This window comes from Pantherophis guttatus, chromosome 2 (assembly GCF_059756535.1).
Source record: "Pantherophis guttatus breed Tessera chromosome 2, ASM5975653v1, whole genome shotgun sequence".
NCBI classification, from domain to species: Eukaryota; Metazoa; Chordata; class Lepidosauria; order Squamata; family Colubridae; genus Pantherophis; species Pantherophis guttatus.
Genome location: NC_142064.1, coordinates 216,736,190 through 216,756,006, shown reverse-complemented (window position 1 = coordinate 216,756,006; position 19,817 = coordinate 216,736,190). Strand labels below are relative to the sequence as shown.

The window sequence follows — 19,817 nt, the reverse complement described above, 5'->3', positions numbered from 1 at the left end:
TTATGATATACTTTAGATATATTGCCAACAGTCAAGTCAGTTTCTTATGACATTAAGTTTCTTCTGCATACTGCCTTGGATAATCTAAAAAACAGTTTATTAATTTTTTTAATGAATACATTAAGCTTAGAAGTTTAGTCATTTAAATGAAAAGTCCTCCTGTGAAAATAACACCATTTTGTATGTACACATATAATCAGTTATATTCTGCCTTCGTGTGTCCATGTGGAGTACGCAGAGCCTGGAAAAGTTCAGATTAAAATAAGCAAAAAATAATAATCCTCCTTTCTCTCAAGTGTGCATTTTAACTATTATGCCAAAAAATACAATTTAAAACTTGTTTACTGCATTTTAAAATATATATGTTGTTATGTATAAACTACAAATATTTTCCTTCCTCTTGTCTATTTGAAAGATACAATCTGCGTTTTCTTTCTCTCTGCGTGTATCTGTGTGAGAGAGAGAAACATTAAACACTAAATCAGTGGGGCAATCAGGTTGGAATACTACAGTAAATTATATAAATTACTATCAAAGTAAACAAAATTCTGCAATTTTTTTCAAGCCTTATGAAATTTAGGTGGCTAATTTATTTAATGAATTTGTGTTCTTTTAGGATTCAAAACAACTCTTGCAGACAACTTTAAAAAGAAGCACCATATAACAAACAACAGAATGTAAAAACTAACTAGTAACTTAAAATCATTAAAAACAATAACTAAACCATCTGAAAAAGAATATCATGGTCCCAACAGAATATATTACAGCTCGTATTTTATTGATACATTGCATGGTGATACAATATTAGGCTGGAAAAAAGCAGAAAAGATGAACAAGTTCACACTTTAGATACAGATATGTAGGGCAATGCATTGATTAGTTGTCAACTAGTCAGTATGGTCTGTTATTCAAGATTGTTGACTTTCATTGCAAGGACATGTCCTCCCATAACTGTAAAGATCTAAAATGAACAAGCAGGGTTAAATGAATAGAGTGCCTCTCTATTTTGCAATTTAATGGAGCCTTGTAATTGGAGCACTTTCCAATTTCAAAAGCAGACATTTATTTAAGAGAAAGCTAGTGGACAATTTATTATTTTTCCCAGACATTTCCTAGACGTTGATGAAATTACCAGTAAGGAAAATTTCCCAAAATCTTGCTCATGAATTATTTGCATAAAGTTTGCCTCAAAACTTGACATAAAATAAAAAAAGGCAATTTATCAATAGGCACTGGGTAATCCTAGCACTTGTTAACCGTCTTGTTCTATAAAGTTCCTGAGTTAATATTCTATACCACTTGAAAGCAGGAACAAGCTTTCCTCAACATGGGGCTCCCCTTGAGGAGCACCCGGAGGCTCCAACTGGCGCAGAGTGCGGCCGCGCGGGTGGTAATGGGAGCGACATGGCGTTCCCATGTAACACCTCTCCTGCGCGAGCTGCACTGGCTCCCGGTGGTCTTCCAGGTGCGCTTCAAGGTTTTGGTTACCACCTTTAAAGCGCTCCATGGCTTAGGACCCGGGTACTTGCGGGACCGCCTACTACCACCAATAGCCTCCCACCGGCCGGTACGCTCCCATAGAGAGGGGCTCCTCCGGGTGCCGTCAGCCAAACAATGCCGACTGGCGGCCCCCAGGGGGAGAGCCTTCTCTGTGGGGGCACCTACTATCTGGAACGAGCTCCCCCCAGAGATACGGAGGATCCCGGATCTGCGCACCTTCCGCCGCGCCTTAAAGACCTTACTATTTCACCAGGCCGGCCTGGCCTAATTTTCCCCCTCTTTTATAAAAGATTTTTTAAATTTTAAATATCTTTTAGTATTTATATATTCAATTTTAAATTGGTTTTAAAAGTTTGGGGTTTTAAATTTGTCGGGGCCAAAATTATTTAATTTGATTTTATTCTATTTTTTAAATTTTGTATTGTATGTGTTTTTATTGTTTGGCTGTGCACCGCCCTGAGTCCTTCGGGAGTAGGGCGGTATAGAAATCTAATAAATAATAATAATAATAATAATAATAATAATAATAATAACATGTATAATACTTTACATAGAGGTAGTCCTTGAGTTACAACCTTAATGAAGACTTTCCCTTTAGGCTAGAATAGGGGATGTGAAATGAATTGCCTCAAGTAATGACCAGCCATCCCTGCTCTCCCCAGTGCATTCACAGCTTGTAAAATGAAGCTCAAGGGTGGGAGATCCTGGGAGGCACAAGCCCACTCTTCCCACCCCTTGGGGGCTTCGCATGCCAGCTGCCAGACAGCTGACTGTCCTGCCGGAGAGGAGCAATGGGGAAAGAAAATATTGGGAACCCTGTGTTTCTTAATTCTGCCCCTGCCCCTTCTGCCAAGGTGCCCTGTCTTTATGGGTCAAAAAAGGACCAATTCCCTAGACTTTCAGTACTTTCTGCTTCAATTAGCTGGCTGCGGATTTGGGTACTGATAATGTTTGTTAATCATAGTTCAATAAAACTATCACTATGAAAGAATCAGGTAGATGATTCAGGTCATCATACATTTATTATAGTGGGATTTCTCTGACAATTCATGAGTCAGAGAAATCATACATTTCAAAGCAGATATAATCCACGCATTTAATTTTTTTAATCTTATCACATATCCCACCATAATTTCAAAGGACTTTCAGTCATATTTCCTTGTTCTGATGAGGACTACAAACAAAGTTCTTGCAAAGTTTGAGGCATTACCCCTCCCCCAGACATTTAAGGCTCCTGGGTGTAGCTCTTCCTTGGCTACCATCTCTTATTGCTGTTGCTCTTCCTCTAAGTTCTCCTATCAGTTGCTTACCAATTGGACTCGGGGTAGAGAAAGACAGCAGGCCCTGGAAATCCTCTTCAAGGTCCAGCTCTGGCATGTCTTCTGTCCTTTTGTATTTCATATGTACAACGGTGCTGAAAAGTTTAGGAACCTGTTTTAATTTGCAATATTTCTGCATAAATATGACCTAAAACATGACCTGTTCTTCACACAAGTAATAAAACTAGATAAAGTGAACCCAATGAAACAAATGTGTAAAAACAATATACTTGTTAATTTATTTATTTGAGTCAAGTGATCCAAAGCTACATATTTGTGGGCACTTAGGAGAGCAAATCCCTGACAGGTTGTTGTCTCCAGTTTCACCCAACCAGCTTTTGATAATGGAGCTCACATATGATTGTTCATTCACTACCAAATCATGGATGAACATAATCTTATTGCTGATTAAACTGGCATTTACTATCTCAGTTTCTTCCAGCCTTTTTCTTTCCAATCTTCTGTTTATCTAATCTCTTTCGGTTCCCCATCTAACTACCACATGTTTTGACTACATTTTTTTAACCCTAACCAGCTCATTTTATATATGTCCCAAGCCAACTAAAGACAATGGGATCCCCATTCTGAGACTCGGCAATATCTTAATGCTTCTCTTGCCAGCTTTTTTATTTTTAAAGGTTGAATATGCTAACAAAACAATCCAGACTTTTTAATGGATTTATTTTGCAACAAAGTAAAGATTATTTAAAACCACAAGTTCATGCTTCATACATCGTAAGCCAGGATCTGGCAAAATGAAACGTGTGCGTGTGTTACCTGAAAATGTTATTAATACTTGTCATTCTTCTCCATTCTTTTTAATATAATGCAGTTATGTTGCAAATAATAGTAAATTTTAATAGATTTCAATAGCCACGTTCTGGATTTACCAATTTATAATTTACACAATAGAAGATAATTGAAAGAATAATCTTAGTTCCATTTATTTCTGAATTTTTCAGAATTTTTTAAACTATTAATTAAAGTTTCAAAATAATTAAAATAGTTATAGAGTTTATATTGCTTACAAATATAAGAAAAAATGATAGGGATCTCAACACACTTTAATTGGACTTATGGGTTGTAATAATCAGACCTTACCTGCTTTCTGAAACTAACAAATGAAAATTCAGAATTGGTCATATATGCACTTACTTTTCTGCAACAACATAAAAACAAACTGATCTATTTAGGTGTTTTTTATAAAGACATGCAGAGAACAAGCATCAGGTTTTCAAAATGTGATAAGAGTATGTTCAGAAAATTTTCATATTTGGTTGAGTTTTGTCTTGTGTTTTTAAATAGGCTGTACACCGCCCTGAGTCCTTCGGGAGAAGGGCGGTATAGAAATAAAATATTATTATTATTATTATTATTATTATTATTATTATTATTATTATTAATATTATTATTATTATTATTATTATTATTATTATTATTATTATTATTATTTATTGGTTAATCTTTAGTGAGATTCACAGCCTTTGAGGCTGGTTAATAGCTCAGCAGCTCGAGTCCTAACCAAGGACCTAGGAACTGTTAAGGTATCGTTGGAGGATGTAAGCTGTTCCGAGTAAGGTGGTTTTTTGTAGAGTCAAAATGTTCAAGTCCGGCAAATTTAGAATTTCTAAATAGCGGGGTAGCCCTTTGGGTATTGCTCCGAGGGCTCCAATTACAATCGGGACAACACACGATTTCTTTTTCCACAGTCGCTCAACTTCAATTTGTAAGTCCCGGTACTTTGTGATTTTTTCTTGCTGCTTATCTTCAATTTGTGCATCACCAGGTATTGCAATGTCAATGAACCATACTTTTTTCTTTTCAACTATTGTTATGTCAGGTGTGTTGTGGACCAAGTGCCTGTCAGTCTGAATCCTAAAGTCCCACAAGATCTTGAGTTTCTCATTCTCTAAAACTTTCTCAACCTGATGTTCCCAGTGGTTTTTGCTGTACTCAAATCCAAACTTCTGGCACAATTTCCAGTGAATGATTTTAGCAACACGGTCATGGCGTTGTAGGTAGTCAGTTTGTGAAATTTTGCTGCACCCACTGATCAGGTGGTCAACTGTCTCTTCTTTTTCATTGCAGAGGCGGCATTTGCTGTTGGTGGTAACATGTTGAATTTTTGCCTTCATACAGTTTGTGGCTAGGGTTGTTCTTGAGCTGCCAAAATAAAGCTTTCTGTTTCTTTTTTCAGTACTCCTGATCTTAACCAGTTCCAAGTTAGTTTCTGGTCAGCTTTGCCTTCAATACTTTTCAAGTATTGGCCATGCAGAGCTTTGTGTTTCCAATTTTCAGCTCGCTGCTCAGTTACTTCTTTCTTATATTCTGCTTTTGTTTTAGTTGTTTTAAAAGGCCTCCTTTATTTACTTCCTTAATCATTGGTTCTTCACTTTTCTGGATGTAATCATTCAAGCTGCATTTTTCTTCTTCCACAGTCTGCTTTACTTGTAGGAGTCCTCGACCATCCTCAGCTCTTGGTAAATATAATCGGTCAACATCACTTTTAGGGTGCAAGGCATGATTCATTGTCATAAGCTTCCTTGTTTTTCTGTCCAAATTGTCTAACTCCATCTGGATCCAGTCAATTATTCCTGCAGAGTATCTAATCACAGGTATAGCCCAGGTATTTATGGCTTTTATGATGTTTCCTCCACTCAATTTGGACATTAATATCTTACGAATTCGTCGAATGTACTTGGCTGAAGTTAATTCCTTGACTTTATTATGCATTAAGTCAGAGGCTTCTAAAATTCCCAAGTACTTGTAGCCTTCTTCTGATTTTACTGCCTTTATCATTTCTTCATTCTCTAGTTCTATTCCATCCTCTTCTATGATCTTGCCTGCTTTGGTTGCTATTGTTGCACATTTGTCAATTCCAAACTGCATACCAATGTCTTGGCTGAATTCTTTTGTGTTTTCAATTAATAAATTCAGTTCAGCTTTTGTTTTACCAAACAGCTTCAAATCATCCATGTACATCAAGTGCGAGATTTTCAGTCCTTTCTTTGCAAGTTCGTATCCACAGTTCATCTTCTTCAAAATGATTGTCAGTGGTAGTATAAAAAGAGTATAAAAAGTAGGGGTGAAAGGGAATCGCCCTGGAAAATGCCTCGTTTAATTTCAACTTCACCCAGTTCTTCTTCATTAGCCATAAGTTTTGTTTTCCAGAAGTTCATTGAAGATTCCATGAATTTTTGTATGTTGCTGCTGATGCCTAATATTTCCAGGCATTTCTTGATCCAGCTATGGGGAACTGAATCAAATGCTTTCTTATAGTCTATCCAAGCCATGAACAGGTTGGTTCGTCTTTTCTTTGAGTTCTTTAGGATTATCTTGTCGATCAGCAATTGATCTTTTGTTCCTCTTGAGTTTTTGCAGCATCCTTTCTGTTCTACAGGAAGCAAGTTATTTCTTTCCAGGTATCCATAGATTTGGTTTGCAATGATACCAGTAAGAAGCTTGTATGTTGTTGGCAAGCAGGTGATTGGCCTATAGTTTCCAGGGTCCTTTCCTTTTTCTTTATCTTTTTGGATCAAAAATGTCCTTCCAGTTGTCATCCATCCATCATTTTCAGGTGTTTTTAGGATCTGGTTCATCTGGGTTGCCAATCTTTTGTGCAGACTTGTAAGTGCCTTTAACCAGAAGCCATGCAGCTCATCCGGTCCAGGTGCACTCCAGTTCTTCACTTTTCTTGACTGTCTTTGCACCATTGCTTTTGTTATTTTCACGTCTTCCATTTTATGCATTTTAATAGAGTCCTCAACCTGTTTGATCCATTTTGCATTTCTGTTGTGCTTCTTGTTGTTTTCCCACAAATTCTTCCAGAATTTCAGAGCTTTCTCTTTATCAGGCTTTTCATTTGTTGTTACTCCATTTCCATTTTCTAAATTCTTATAAAACTGGTGCTGATTTGCTCTGAACTGTGAGTTTTCCTTGAACTGAGTTACTCGGTTTTCATACCTTTTAATCTTTTCAGCGATGGCAACAACCCTCTGCTTCAGCTCTTCAATTACTATTGCAATCTCCTTATTCCTTAGATCGTATCTTGCTTCCAGGCTGCTTTTGACCTGCTTGTTCTTTAGCTGACCTTGCCTTAGGTTCTTCAAGTTGCTCAAATCTCCACGTACTTTTTTGATCTTCAATTCTAACCGAATTTTCCACTTAGGCTTCCCCTTCTTGCCTCTTTGGTTCTTTTGTATTTTCAACCCCAGTTCTTTGGTGGTTATGACAGCTGCTGCATACATTAGTTGGTTAGTTTCGGCTAATGTAGTGGTTCGAATAGTTTGCACAGCCTCATTGACCTTTTTTAGTACATTTCTCAATTCTTTCCGGTTCACTTGGTTCAGCTTTGGCAAACGTGTTCTTTCATCATCTTCCATTTGGTGCTTTATTTTTCCAGCTAATTGAGCACTATCTGTTGGTGTTTGTTCTTTAGTGCTTCCTTGTTCTTTATCTTCATCCATTTCAGTATCCTCTTCTTCCCTTTCTTCCTCAATTTGCTTTTGAGTCTGGAAATCATTCTTGATGTTACTCCTCTTTGTTGTTGTACTCAGACCATTAATTGCTTTCTCTTCTATTGCTATTAATTCTTCTGTAGTGAAAAATTTGTGGTTTAGGATTACACATCGTTGGTCCATTAACCTTTGTTCACTGGTGTCACAGTCCGTATGGTTCATCTTCCAATTATTATTATTATTATTATTATTATTATTATTATTATTATTATTATTTTGGCAGTATGTTTTTCTTGGCAAATCTGAAGAATGTCTATTACATGCGGAAGCTTGGTAAAGATTATAAAATATCTAAACTTTGGAAGTCCCAAAGGTGCTTTTTAAGAGGCAGCTGGACTTTCTTTCTCTCAAGAAAGTCCAGTTGCCTTTTGAAAATCACCTTTGGGACAACTATGACCTGGATGATTGAGAATCTCCATAGACATTAAACTTTGGAAGGAAACTGAATGAAATATTTATGCAATTGTTACATATGAAAATCAAATTTTCTTACTCTTTTTTTTATTACTGAAAAGATTGACAGAATGTTGATATTGAATGAATCCTTCAGTTACATAAAATAAAATAAAACTAAGAAAAACTACCATGCCAAACTTAAATTGGAGGCAATGGGATAATTATATAACAATATTTATGTTTACTATTTCGGTACTGAAAGTTTAGTTATATCTAAGGGATAATTGTGGGCTTCATAAATCTTGGGAACTATTCTATTACCAGACAACAATAATCTGTATTTCTAGCAAATAGTAAAGGTCCATTTCCTTCTCCAGAAGTTTCAAGTTTCAAGTTTAATGTGATTTATATGCCGCCCTATCTCCAATGGACTCAGGGCGGCTCACAACAGTAAAATACACAATAACATTAATATACTATTAAATTAAAAAGTCTGAATTAAACAATTTAAAATCAGTTTAAAAACTATTAAGAACCCCCCCCCCCATCAGTCCAGGCTACGAAATAACCAGGTCTTCAAATCACGGCGAAACAAGCAAAGGTCAGGGGCCATCTGGAGCTCCAAAGGAAGTTGGTTCCAAAGGGTCGGTGCCCCACAGAGAAAGGTCTCTCCCTGGGGCTCACCAGCCGACATTGTCTGGCTGACGGCACCCTGAGGAGGCCCTGTCTATGGGAACTCACCGGGCGATTGGAGATTGTTGCTGGCTGCAGGGGGTCCGACAAATATCCCGGCCCTAAGCCATGAAGGGCTTTATAGATGATAACCAGCACCTTGAACCTCACCCGAAGGGCAACTGGTAGCCAATGCAGGCCACGCAGGAGGGGTGTAACATGGGTGTGTCGGGACACTCCCATCACAATCCGCGCGGCCACATTCTGCACCAGTTGAAGCCTTCGAGTGGTTTTCATGGGCAGCCCTAGGTAGAGAGCATTGCAGTAGTTGAGACGGGAGGTGACCAGCGCATGAGTAACGGTGCGTAGGGCATTTTGGTCCAAATAAGGGTGAAGCTGACGCGCAACCTGGGCAAAGGCTCAAAGCCTGTTTCTAAAAGAAGAAAAGTTGTAAACTTAGCCTGCAATACCTACTGTGAACAGCTTAAAACAATTAGATTATGAGAGTATTATTGTCCGTCTTGTTGAACAGACAATATATATCTGTCCAATGAAGCCAAACCATATACAACTGAATGTAATCACAGTGGTCGCATCATGATTCTCATTTTTATTTACATACAGTTGAACATAGTTACAATTTTCAGTCTTTCTATCTATACAATGCTCATAAGTTCAAATGATACACTTCCTATAACTGTACTATATGAGAATTTCTTAATGCAGACATCTACATTGAGAGAAAAGTTGTGTAGTGTGCTTCTAATGGCATATTATTGGGAGAGTACTGTTTCAAACTCCATTAAGTGCTGTCATCTTTAGATTATCTCCAAACAGCTTGTCACAAGTACTGTTTTAATGTTACTTTATTAACATAATTTGTTCATACACTGCATTTTTTATTTAACACTTAATCAAGAGCCATAAATTTTGGTTCATCTTTGGTGACTATATATGCAGAAGCTTGCTATCTTCACTTATCTTAATAGCTTTTTCGAGGGCATTGCAGTAGACTTTTTGATTCCTGCTTTTCTATCCTATTCCTTGTTATTCTCTTCTCTTTCCTTCAACCTTGGCCAAACATAGCGATTTTTCTCTTGTTCATCACTCACTTGCATTGTGTGTCCCAAATACGTAACTTCTGCTTGCTGATCTTTGCCTCAATGGATGGTTAACCTTTATCTGGTCCAGGACCAAATAAACCTATTTGGTTTATTTGCTAGGGTTTTTTTGCAGCCCATTATACTCATAAGAACCATCTCCAGATCCATAAATCAGAAATGCCAGTGTTATTTCTCTTCTTTTTTTCCCCCCCAAGACTTTTTCTCTGCCACCCATATCCATTAAAAATACCATTGCTTTCATTTTTCTAATCTGTGTTATATAAATGTGCTTGTGACAGACTGTCATTCTTTCAAATGACTAGCTAAATATACTATTTCTGGCTAATAATAAGTCTAGGAAAGAACTGAGAAAAGAATACAGTAGATAAGGGATTTCTCATCAAGAGAGTATCTCATGGCAGCAAGAAGGCTGAAACTGACTAAGAAGCTGGCAAAGAATAGGAAAAAGAGAAGGCAAAAATGACTACATAAGAAAAAATAATGTAAGGCAATCTTAGGCTGCTAAACAGGTGCAGATTCTGGGGACTGCCTAATAGAATTCATCATTAAATTTGCCATGTAAGAAAAAGCGTGAGATCTGTTTACCCTATAGAGGTATTCAGGGGGAAAAGGGGAGCTCTTCTTGCAGAATTATCCAGAGTGTGCATTAGAAATTGAAGAATCCCCAAAGAAGATCAGAGTAAAGGTAGCCTTAAAAGTTATTTTAACTAAAGCCCTTGAGTAACTCTTTGGGGAATTTAATAACAACTACATTTTAGGGTAGGCATATTGTAATTTAATCAGAAGCAATATTTCTAACAGAGAGATAGTTGATCTAAATTGTAAAGCAACTAGTTTCATTAAAACAATGTGTTACATGTTGGCCTTTAAAGACAAAACTAGGAAGAACTATGGGCATTTGTAGGCATTAGTTATATCCTACTTGCTTTGCTATCTGACTTGAGAATCAATGCCTTAATATGCTAATAATAAATAAAACTCCACCTTGAAGTGTAAGATATAATTTAAAGTAGAAAGAAAGTTTTCTTCTGTTTTCAAGGTTCTGTGACAATACCTGAACCACACTAATGTACTTTCCGAGACTCCTACCAATTTCCTGATCTTGCCTACTCAAAGGGCTGTTAAAGCCTTTTCTACTTTAGAATACATGTAACAAGAGTAAGGCAGAGTTATTGTGAGTTTCTTTCTCAAAATGTTTTTCCACAACTCAGATAAATTTTCAGTAACAGCTCTTCATCCTTCTGACATTCAATCATGTTAGTGTAATTAGTGTTGAATCAGTGCAATCAGTGTAATTAATGTTTAATCTTGACTAGAAGATTAATGCAAGTTCAAACTTCCAGGTAAAAATGAAGCTCTCTGGTATCCTTGACTCAAGTGGTTATAATGCTATATAAGCTGCTTCACAGTAATACTTTGAAGGTACAGAGGGACATCCCTTATTAACATCTCCCTGAGATCAATTGTGAAAGAATAGGATTAGGAAAATTACTAATTGTTAAAAAAAATCTTTGTGGTTTTCCTATTAATTGCTTAAAAACCTCAGAGTTGTCCATTGCTGTCCAATCTCATCTAGTTCCTGTAGTTGTTTAGTGTGAAAATACACATGTACAGTACTATATCTTAATGCATATAATATTTTTTCACTTTTACAATCTCCTTTTTTCTGTCCTGTGTCATACTCCATTATCAGTGAGTTCATGATTTACATTTAAGCTTTTCATTTGTCATTCATTTAGAATTTACTGATACCATAGGAGGAGAGACATGTTAGTTTATAGTAATCAAAAATCAGAATGAGTCTTTTAGCATCTTTTCTAACAAATATAAGTTTTCATCTGTTGAAGTAAGATAATGAAGTGAGCTATAACTCATGAAAGCTTGTGCCATTTCATAAAATTTGGGGGGGAAATGTTACTGATCTCCATCTGAAATTTAGCTAGAATTTGCTGTTTATTTTTTGTGCTTTTGTGCCATCTCACTAATAAACTGCCACATCTATCTACTGTACGTTCATTCATTTTCAAAGTAGAGACATTTGACACATTTTTTTTTTACTACATTGTACTGTAGATCCTGTATTTCTGTTCCTCTTTCCCAGGGTTGAAGTTCACTTACCTTTGCTACTGGTTCGCAAATGTGAGCATGCGCAAAGGGTCAAAAACGGGATGTGATGATGTCCGGGTGGGTGGGCGGAGCCTTCTGCCGCTGGTGCTACCGGTTCGCCAGATAGAACCGACTGAATTTCACCCCTGCTCTTTCCTATGTCCAGCTTTAAGTATTCAAACTAGCAGAGTCATAAAAAGAAGGAAGGTGTTTTTGTCTAATACAGTTTTATTTTGGTTTTGTTTCCTTTCCACATTAACCTAAATACTGAGCACTTCCATTTTTAGTTCTCTCCAATGTGAAAAATGGCAGCTTACTTTAAAAAAAAAAAACAGAAGGAAAAAACTGTTAGGGACATATGAAGTGCCAAATTGTTGATACCAGGAAAGTTTTCAGCAGTTTTCCTTTGATTCGTTAGACAGAAAGGCTCATATGTTCTTTGACGGTGTCACATAAAACAGTATTTAGTCTATTATATTTTTGACTTGATGCTCTTCAGACAAGAACATTACTGTGATATAAAAAGAGAGAATTGGCGTTAAAATAGTTTTTCAAAACCAATTTTATTTTCAATGTTGCTTGTACATTTGCATCTGCAAATTAAGATAAACTTTTACTGTAAATATTTTATTGATTTGGTATATCTTCTTGAAGGCCAAAGTGTTGTGCTCAGGAATGCATCCAGCTATTATTTCAGTGTTAAAAGGGGATTTTTTTTCTGTCATTCTAATCTGGAAGTACTTTCTATTACTATCATTATTATTCCTGCATTTAAAGCAGTGGCGGGTTGTCCCCGGTTCGCACCGGTTCTATAGAACTGGTAGTAAAACTGGCAGAAGGCTCCTCCCACTGACTCTGATGTCATCAAAACGCTTCTGCACTTGCACAGGAGAGCGCGTGAGCAAAGCAAGCGTGCGTGCGAACCAGTAGTAAAGGTAAATAGAACCCACCCCTGATTTAAAGGCAAGCAAAATGAAGTCCTGTTATTTTTACAGAAAGTTATATTGAAAATTATTTTTCTGAGATTACTTTATCTGAAAGCCGTTGATTTAGGCTGGAATCCTAGACATCATTATCTGAAAGCAAGGTCCATCCAGTTCAGTAAGGCTTGCGTCTTATAGATTTCCACAGGATTACACTGTAATCTAAGAATGTTTGCTTAATAATAATTACTTCACAGCAGTCATAAATACAGTATAAAATATAGAATGATAACAACAGCAGCTGTAAGGCTAAACTCAGTAACATTTTTCTTTGCAAAATGGTATGCATTGTTAGAATTGATTCTTCATTACAGTATCTGTACTGAAGTATTTGTACTGGGGTGTCATTTTGTACTTCAAATAATGACCAACTACTCTTATCTAGCACCTACAGAATCATTGGTGGAGTATATTGTCACCTAAAATACCCCAATACTATGGTTTGCCTTTAGCTAGGATGGCAAAATATTGTAATGTTTCAAGAGTATTATATACTTACATACTTATCATAAAAGAGTATGTTTTAATATAGCCATGTCAATGAAGTTTTAAAGTGGTAACAGAATATATAATGTTTTGTACAATATGCTCGGTTACTCCAATTAATTATTTTTCTTCAATCATGCTAGAATGATGTGGTATGATTCTCAATCCTGGTAGTAATTCAGGAAGTTGATAAATATAGACGGGGCAGAAGCTCCCCAATATGTAAAATTTACTTTCTGTGATTCAAGAGTTAATACATAGACATCAAGACTATTAGCCACACAATGACCACACAGAAAACCATTTTGCTGTGCTGGTTAAGGTGGTAGATGAGAAGACAGGAGTCTCAAGTTTTAGTCTCCCCTCAGCCACAGAAGCTCACTGGGTGATTTGGACTAATTGCTTTCTCTCAGCCCACCTGTTTCATAGGTTTGAAAAATAGGAGCAGGATATAAGATGTTTGCCACCTTAAGCTTTATACAAAAGGTAGAATATAAATAAAATAAATCTCTCCTCTACAAATTTACAAATCTAATCCAAAATCACATCATTAAATGACATGTAGCACATATTTCTTTGTTTGTTTAATTTTTATAGCTGACCATTTCAACTCAGCAACTCTGAGAAGGAACAAATCTAAAATAATTAAAAAGAAAGGTACTTTCTATTTATGAGTTATTTGATAAACATAGTATAAACCTGATTGGAGATGTTAATCTGTGACTGAATTTGACACGATCGTGTACATTTGAATTATTTGTTCTTTAGCTAGTGCAGTTCACAATTTAAACAAAAGGTGGCAAGATCTTCAAACATACCTAGACCAAGGGTATTTGGTGTTTACTTACTAACCTTACAATTTCCTTCAAAGCAAGCAAACCAAACACAGCCATAGAAGAATAGAACCATGCTACTTCATTTAAATAGGTTATATTTATTTACTAAACTTCACTTTGAAAATTAGATTTCAGTCATAAAGACAAAAAGCAGAACTTTTTTTACATAAAGACTTGCAAAAGCTAACATTTAAGTGATTGTTTAAAGAGTATTTCAAATTTTGGATTTCTTTGTGAAGTGTTATGCTTAAAAAATTAATAGAACTATTCTGTTTTTGCTAAGGAATAAAAAGTGATGTACTAAAAAAGAGATGAAAGTACATATGGGCAAATGAAGATATATTGTAAAAGTGGAAAGCCCAGCATAAATCACTTCAATAATGTCTAAAATATATATTAAGGGAGAGATGAATGATTCCTGAGTTCCAGTATTACAATGAAAAATCTCAAATAATGTGTCTGCAGACATTTACATGAGCACATATGCACACTCTGCTAATACATATTAAGCAAAAGCTATAACGACCAGAGTCCTTCTGATTTTGGGCTGTCACAGACTAAGCTGGCTTTTTTCCTGAAAACGTTAGGAGACACAATTACTGTGTATCTCCTAGTGTTTATTCCAATGTTACTAGTGAACATTTTTTATTCTTTGGAAATATTTCAAAATATTTCTTTAACGTCTGCTGATTAGGAAGACTAACAACTCAGAATTCAGTTGTCTGATGGGGTTATAAAGAAGCATTTGAAGCAGATGTGTTCAGCTGTTGCAAAGCATGAGATAGGTAAAGGCTACTTCAGGTAGTGCCGGTTGCTACCTTCTGCCTCCATAAAGCTACAACAAACCGAATCCTGACACATCTTGTGAAGGGTAATAAAGAAGAGTGAAGGCTCAGAAAAAATCTTCTAAAAATGCTCTTAAAGAACAAAAGGTACTCCTACTAGTGGATAATTTTAACTCTCCCGTTGTTATTTTTGTTCCAGCTGCATCAGTAGGAAGTCCTTTTCCTTGCTACCAGTTGTTACCTCCTCCCAAGAAAATGGGAATCCTAGGTAGGAGATTTGGCATGGCATTACAGCCATTTCTTTGCAAATGTGACAAGGAAGTTTGTTCAGCAAAACACTGTGGATGTACCATAGATTTAAATTGGGTGTTAACCTGCTTTGATCTAACACTTGATAAATGGTTATGGTTGCAAAATACAGTACATATAAACAATACAATAAAAATATAAGACCACATGTGAAGTTCAAAAGACCGGCAAATTCAATAAAGTTTTATTATTAAAAAGAAGAGCTGATTAAAATTTGGTGATGCTTTAAAAGATAATGTATCATCACTGCGTTGGCTGCCAATTCATCATATATAATTGATATAATGAGGCTTGCTCTTTTATATTTCTTTCAAGATTCTGTGATCAGATTTTCATAGTATTTGCTAGGAAGTAAATAGTCAGGTCTTTATCTCAATACATGACGAGTGTAATGTTGCAATTAAAATTAATGCATTGAAAAGGTAGAACTATCTTATTTATAAATGTCATTGTTTTATTTCATTCAGTCTTACATACTCCTTCAGTTGCAACCAACTTTAAGTAGCATACACTCCCTCAGTAAACATGTTAAAATAACTGTACAACCATAATAGTATAATATTAACAGGGGGAATAAGTCATATGTATGTACTTAAACTCCCAAAATTCCTCAGCCAACATAGCACACCTGTATGAGAAATTATGGGAGTTGAAATCCACACATCTTCAAGTGACCATGACTGAGAAACACTGGTCATATCAGTTCCCAAAGGGTATTTAAATATCTTTAATCAGGTCTTTTTGAAGCCATAGCTAGCAGTTTAATAAAATAGAAGACAATAATGAGAGGAAATGTACAACATCTATTATCAAGAATAACAGTAGTTTCACTTGCAGCTATTTCATTATCTTCATTTACTTTAACCCTGCAGGATATTACAAATAGTATTCATAATTTAAAAGTGCTATCCTTTCTATAGAGTAACTTCAGGTGTACATTCATCTCAATAAATATAATTGTGCAATCATATGCCCTTGGGACACTGCAACTATCATAAATATAAACCAGTTGCTAAGCATCTGAATATTGATCACATGATCATGGGGATGCTGCAGGGTCATAACTGTGAAAAACGGTCATAAGTCACTTTTTTCAGTGCTGTTGGAACTTTGAATGGTCACTAAATGAATTGTTGTAAGTCGAGGACTACTTGCACTTGGGGAAATTCTAGCAGAAAAGTAGATATAATAATAAAATATTAATATGAAATATATTGTTATATTTATTTATATAAAAATAAAAACACAAAATGGATCATCATAGCATTAAACAAAACTACGTGTATACACATGAATGTGCATTTGTGTTTGATGTTTGTTCAAGTAAGAAATGTAATTTTTTTCTTGATCAAACTCACAAACTCAGAAACTTTGTATAATTCATGTAGATGGGTGCCATCAATTTCTATGCAATCATAAAAGCATGCAATTTCCATTTCTATTATCTTTATGTTATTTTCCAAAGCATTGATGTAATTCCAAAGATGTATTTAAGCAAAAGCAGTGAGGCAAGTCATTTTAAATGCAGTTACTAAAATCATTATGTGAAATTCTTATTGCCTTAAAAAGACTTTTAGGAAAATTTATCAAACCAAAGTCAGTTTATTTCATGTAATAAGATAGGAATTATCATGCCCATCCATTCAACTGTTCTATTGTTATTAACAGATGTGAAGTATGGTTTTACTTACTTATGATCAGAGTTTCTTTATTTAAATATTAACCAAATAACTATGCTTCTATAGTTTTCTATGTTCCAGTTAGTCAAAGTACCAGAGAGGCAAAAACGAAAAAAGAGCTTCAAACTTTCCAGCTTTTTCTTACAATAAAATACTGTATTTGAGCACCTATTTTGGCTGCACTCTTCTCTGTTTTCCCTAGTTCTGTTATATCTATTTTCAAATATGATAACAAGAAGTGTACACAGTATTCTAGTGGAGATGCCATAGATTGTATATGGGTCATTACAATATTGAACTTTTATTTCAATATCTTTTCTAATAATCTTACATTAGTTTTTCTTCTTCAGGTACTGCATATTTATTTTCATGTACATAAGCCATGCAGTATGACATACATACCTTTTTTTAGCTTCAAGTAGTTCAGAACCAATCAATCTATATGTAAAGATAAGAGAGTGGGGAAATTGGCCAATGTGCATCAGTTTATACTTACACTTACTTAAACTGAACTCCAGTTTGCTTGGCCTTTCATCCAATTTAAAAAGAATATTCTGGTGCTCTTCACTTTAGATTGCTGCTATTGTTAGAGTCCTTTAAATGAATCTTGACTGTTAGTGATCATAGATATAAATAGTTTTCTTGGCAACATTTCTCAAAAATGCCCTTCCAATACCTTCTTCCTATGGCTGAAAGAGAGGGTCTGATTCAGAATCATCCAGCTGACTTACATGTCTAAGGCAATTTGCAGTTTCCCCACTTCTAATCCAGCACCTTTAGTCATGCCAAATTATCTCTTATTTTTATTATCCTGAACATTTTATATCATAAACAAATTTGGCCATCTTGCATCACATCCCTAAGTCAAGATAATTTACAAACAAGTTAAAAAGCACTACTCCAAGTCCTTGACAGATTCTAATTCTTACTTCCATCCTGTTTTTATCAAACTTGTTACAGTTCAGCTGAATCCTTCTTGAAATGTGTCCAGCACTGAACAGTACATGAAGTCAGGTCTGATGAACGCAGAATAAAGTGAACATTTATTTCATATGATTGAAAATTATACATCTGTTGATGCAACTTAAAACTGCAGTAGTCTTTTAAATAACCACTCTTTTGCTTCTATTACAAAGCTAGATATCCCGAGCTGTTCATTTGATTTAATTTCTTAAATGAAGTACTTTATCTTTGTTTGTATTGCAGTTCATTCTGTTATTTTCATGCTGCATCTTTAACATGTCAAGATTGTATTGAACTGTATTATTATCTTCACACTTTACATTGCCAAATAACAGTCTGTCCCATAGATCCTTTCATTATTCTTGCATCTTCCATTAGTTCTCTAATATTTCAGTCAGACCAATTATGCTTTCAGTACATCCCATTTTGCAAATGTACATATAGATAGGTTTACACCTAGTCCTTTGTATTCAAAACGCATAGCTCTTTTCATCAGCAACTAACAAATCACCACTCTAATTCACTGTTGAATTTTTCCACCAATTCACTCTTGAAACCTAATATTTTCTCCTGGGTCACAAGATTTAGAATGTTGACAAGTTTCTTCCAAACTCATCTCTGATTCCCTCATTATTATTATTAATTGAAACATAACATGAAATTATTACAAATCAGCACATTCTTAATTTCATACAGTTGTTGTTGTTCAGTCACTAAATCGTGTCCAATTCTTCACATCTACATGGACTATAGCATGCTGGACTTCCTGCCCTCTCTGTCTCTGAACTTGAAGTTCATGTTCATTGTGTTGATGACACTACCTAGCCAGAATGCAATCAATGCAACTTGTAATTACAGTTTGTGTTACATGTCATCTAGATCAACAGTCATTACTAATCTTCATTAACAGTAATTCAGAACTAAACAGTTGAAAATATTTGAACTGGCAAAATGTCAAAATAGACATTTTTATTTTCCATATAATTTAGGAAACATATTACAGAAAATAATAGAAATGTCACTTAAAAATAATTTACATTACTATAGCCTCATTTTATTAATGATTCCATAAGCAACATAAAAAAGCAGTGTTTAGAATAATATTAAGGTTGTTTGATAACTACATAGAAAACATTGCTTCCAGGTTGAGACGAATTCTAAAAGAAGATACAATACGTTCATATAATTTTGGCTCTGGGTTAATCTGGCAGAGAGAATTAATCTATTCTTTGTCTTTTTAATTAATTATATCACTTTGAAAGAATGTAATTTATTTCCCAAGGGTCATGAATAGAAAAGGGCTTATTTCATACTTGTTTGGGGGAACTCAAAATGAGGGGTCCTTTTTCTGTACGCTGATGATGATACCTGAAGATGAAACATCTGCAGAAAAATCACCAAGGAAAACCAGCACTCAGAAAGCCCCAAGGACCCCACAGTTCAACTCCTGATCTGCAAATATTCTCTTCTATCGGAACTCAAATATGACCTTAACAAGAGAGAGCACAGAGAATGTAGTATTCACAACAAAAGTTTTGAGTCATGCAATGAACAGATGAAGATACCCAACACATTTCTTTTTAGTGTCAATTCTGCAGATAGAAAGGAAAACAATAACACCAGCAGATCAGTGTTGCCTACCCACAGAGCTTATTACTTGATTGAATGCTCATTTCTGAATGGAAGTGTAGCTGTCCATGGTTGATTGTAGTTTTCCTGAGTTCATTACAGCTTTGGCAGATGCCACATGGCGTGCACAATAGCCAGGAAGATTCAACAGCAGATTATTATATTATTGGTACCTAATTAAAATGCTTGCTGCATTGTGATAAGCAGAGGGGGAAAAGATGCAATTTCTATTCTTTATCTCATTCAGAAGTTTTGTCAGGTTGCTTTCCATTTATGCGAACTATGTCCTTATCCATGGTTTTATTGCATTTAAAGAAGCTGGCATGAGCTGCTTTATTAATACATAGATAAGGAAATTGAAATTCTTTGTGTGAGAATAGATTCGTGGACAGTAGGGGTGTTTAGAATTTTCTAGTGGTCAATTCCAGCCTAGTCTTGGATTACATTGATTTTCATTATATAGTTCCAAATAAGAATTAGAGTTGGAATGTGAACTGTCTTGGTGGGATAATT

The 19,817-nt window shown here is 35.4% G+C and overlaps 1 protein-coding gene across 15 annotated transcripts in view; it reads left to right on the top strand.

The window, feature by feature from the left end:
- IQSEC1 (IQ motif and Sec7 domain ArfGEF 1) overlaps positions 1-19,817 on the top strand; it is a 298,864-nt gene that overhangs the window by 195,822 nt on the left and 83,225 nt on the right. For 5 of the 15 annotated variants that reach the window (XM_060688352.2, XM_060688354.2, XM_034437772.2 and 2 more), the window contains one exon: positions 14,924-14,992. The exons of the other annotated variants lie outside the window; for them this stretch is intronic. In XM_060688352.2, the coding sequence (XP_060544335.1) occupies positions 14,924-14,992 (69 nt within the window). The remainder of the gene's footprint in view (positions 1-14,923; positions 14,993-19,817) is intronic. 15 annotated transcript variants of the gene reach the window in all.